The 3567-nt window shown below is 38.4% G+C and overlaps 1 protein-coding gene across 1 annotated transcript in view; it reads left to right on the plus strand.

Moving 5' to 3' along the window:
- The window catches only part of PDIA3 (protein disulfide isomerase family A member 3), a 23260-nt gene that overhangs the window by 11284 nt on the left and 8409 nt on the right, over positions 1-3567 (plus strand). The window contains exons 3-4 of the mRNA XM_004709391.4: positions 134-251; positions 3185-3292. Of these exons, the coding sequence (XP_004709448.1) occupies positions 134-251; positions 3185-3292 (226 nt within the window). The remainder of the gene's footprint in view (positions 1-133; positions 252-3184; positions 3293-3567) is intronic.

A 3567-nucleotide genomic window follows, 5' to 3' on the forward strand; every position in this document is an offset into this window, starting at 1 on the left:
CCTCCCCCTCTCCCATGTCCCCCCGGAACTGTCAGTCCCGTTGTTTTCTCCTCCAGATTGTTCATCCAGCCTGTCCTATCCAGACAGGCCTCAGAAATGTAAGTTTTAAAGAGTTCCTTTCGTGATTATTTAGGTTGATTGCACTGCCAACACAAACACCTGTAATAAGTATGGAGTCAGTGGATATCCAACCTTGAAGATCTTTAGAGATGGGGAAGAAGCAGGTGCTTATGATGGGCCTAGGACTGCTGGTAAGGATCCTGTGGTACAGAATTTATTGACTGCCTTATTTTTTGCCATAGCACATTTCCCTGGGCAACATGTTTTCAGTCTTAAAAATTCTTGACGGAAGATCACTTGGTAGATTAGAAAGTACTTGGAAATGAACAAGGGTTATTCATTTGATAAATAGCTACTGTGCCAGATAGATATTCCCCAGTGATATGATAGTGATTACAATGGGATTATCATAATCAAGGTGGTCAGGGAAGTAACCTTTGAGTCCTAAACGATAGGAAGGAGCCTTTGCTCAGACTCTCAGGGCCAGAACTTTCCAGGCATAAAGAATGAAAACTTAGAACTGCCATTGACTGAATTCCAACCCTATAGGATGGTAGAACCCTCCCTAAGGTTTCTAAAGCTGTAAATCTGTACTGGAGCAGACAGCCTTATATTCCTCCCTTGTGGTGACTGGTAGATTTGACCTGCTGAACTTCTAGTTAGCAGCCTAGCATGTTGTAACCAGTTAGCTATGCCACCAGGGCTTTTAGGCATACAGCGCAAATGCTGTGTAAGGCCCTCAGGATGTGTTCATGAGCTAGATACTAGGCCGTAACTAGCAAGGATGAGAGGTGATGCTGGAGAAGGTAAGTGGGAGCTGGATCCTGCGGGGTCCATAATTGTGAGGCATACAGGTTTTACACAATAGTCAAAGACAGACAGACAGATCCTCCGTAGATAGTGTAGATGCTCAGTGACTGGAATGCATGAATCCAATTGAGGCCAAGCAGCCAGTACTCAAGATTTACAATGTGTATGCACAGAGGGAAAGTTATCTTATTTTCTTCCAAGTCGTTCAGCTTTTATTAACTTGATTTAGGATAGAGTTAGGGGGTAGGGTTATTGATCTGCTTTTGTATCGTCAAATTCCAGATGGACACAGCCAGACTGGTACTAGACAAATAACTCACTTGGGATGAAGCATGCATTTCTTGTGAATTAGTTGCCGTTGGGTTGATTCCACCTCATTGAGCCCCGTGTGTGCAGGACAGGACTATGTACCTTCAGCTGCACATTTCATGACCCAGTCTGTCATCCATGGTGCCTCTGGGTGTGTGTAACCACCACTCTTTCATCCAGTGGTCAAGTACTTAGCTGTTTGCCTCACTCACGAATTACTCTCGCACTCCCCAGAGCAAAGTATATTGTCCACTATGAGATACACTGGTCTGTCTACTTATTCAGAAAATTTTTAGTCAGGAGTTTGCATAGTCCTTTTAGAATATGCTGTTTGTCTTTCTGCTTAAAATAGTTTTCTTATCATTACACATTCTAGAGCAGTGGTTCTCAACCTTCTTAGAGCCACTACCCTTTAATACAGTTCATGTTGTGGTGACCCCAACCATAAAATTTTTTTTTTCATAAAATTATTTTTGTTGCTACTTCATAACTGTAATTTTGCTACTGTTATGAATCAGGCGACCCCTGTGAAAGGATAGTTCGACACTCCCCCCCCCCCAAAAGGTTGTGACCCACAGGTTGAGAACCACTGTTCTAAAGAATTTTAGATATTCAGAGTAATATTTGTCATCATAGAACTGACTTAAAATTCTTTATAATTTCTACTGTAATAATAATTATGTTGATGATTTCAGTTAATCTATTGATAGAACCCTTCTTTTGGGAGTTGAGGAAAACATTGAAAAAATAATCCATGAGCTGAAGTGGAAAATTTCCTTTTAAGTGCAAAATAGATGTCATGTTCAAAGAGTTAAATCGAATTGTCTCATCCAGTTAGCAAACCAGTTAGAATACATAGAGAAGGTAGGCTTATCTATCCTATGGAGAAGTAGCACTGCCTCTGACCCTGAGCCTGAGTTCCAGAGAGGAGGAGATGCAGGTCTGCCAGGTAGGCTTAAGGGATAATCATGGTTTCTCAAGTTATCTAAACCATTGTACCTTACGAGGGATATGATTTTGGATGAATCCTATATATGGCACGATCTAATCAGTATATACTTAAACTCCTCTATAAGTTGCATATTCATTTTGTTTTTAAGTGTAACATAGGTGACTGTGAAAATAAGGGATTTGTTTAATTTACTTGAAAAATAAATTATTTGTGTGCACTATTCTAAGGAAAGCAGACAGAAATCCCTATTTAGTATATGCTTCATAGTACTGAGAGAAATAAAGTAACACACTGTATAGTGGAGGGTGAAAAGTGTAGAAAAGAATTCAAAAAGAAAAGGAGAGAATGTCAGAGGTTGAACTGTGTTCAGTTAATAATGATTGGTCAAAGAAAGCCCCATTGAGAAGAAGATAATTTGAGTAAAGAGGTGGGGAAAGAATGTTCAGAACAGAATAAGAATAAGTATGATTTAATTTGTATTCTTACAAGCATCTAAGCACACATTTGGTCATATTATAAATAAATACAATATTTTTGGAAGCCAGCTTAACAATTCTAAGTGCATCCATCCTTTGACCTGTTGACTCTGCTTCTTGAAATTTGCCATACTCTCACTTGTCATGTACAAAATGGCACCAGTGTAAGGTGGTTTGATACAGATTAAAAACAAATGTTCATTAGCAGTGGCTGGTTAAATAAATTATAGTATAAGTCATGTGATAAAACACTAGGCAGCTGTAAAAAATATGTGAGGCGGTTCTTTGTAACTATATTGTTGCAGATATTGCATGATAAAAATTAAATTAAAAAATGCTTGTGTATGATGCCATTTGTATATGAAGGAAGGAAAAATAATAAATATGACTTGATTCCTTATATACATAAAATGTTTGGAAGGTTGTATAAGGAACATCTCTAGGAACAAGGATGGTATAATGACTGTTGTATACCTTTTTGTACCTTTTGAATTTGAATCATGGTTAGCGCCTTAGAATAACTTCTAAAAAATTATAATGAACTGTATTGCTATAAACTTTCATCTTGCCTCCTAAGATGGGACTGTCAGCCACTTGAAGAAGCAGGCAGGGCCTGCTTCAGTTCCTCTCAGGACTGAGGAAGAATTTGAGAAGTTCATTGGTGATAAAGATGCATCTGTGGTGGGTAAGTCACAAATATTTATTTGTCCTCCCCATAACCAACTCAATTGTGTAATCCCTCTATGGCTGAAAAACAGCAATGTGAAAAGTGTAGAAAATTTAGGGACAATTAAAAAGATAACTCACAGGATTAGAATAATATGGGGGAAATTGGTGTTTCACTAGAGTCTCTTCATGTTCTTCATTTTTTAAAATCATTTTATTGGGGGCTCATACAACTCTTACTACAATCCATACATCAATTGTGTAAAGCACATTTGTACATTCATTGCCCTCCTC

The sequence above is a fragment of the Echinops telfairi genome, unplaced genomic scaffold, assembly GCF_000313985.2.
Source record: "Echinops telfairi isolate 266 unplaced genomic scaffold, ASM31398v2 ScPeMD7_8;HRSCAF=38, whole genome shotgun sequence".
NCBI lineage: Eukaryota > Metazoa > Chordata > Mammalia > Afrosoricida > Tenrecidae > Echinops > Echinops telfairi.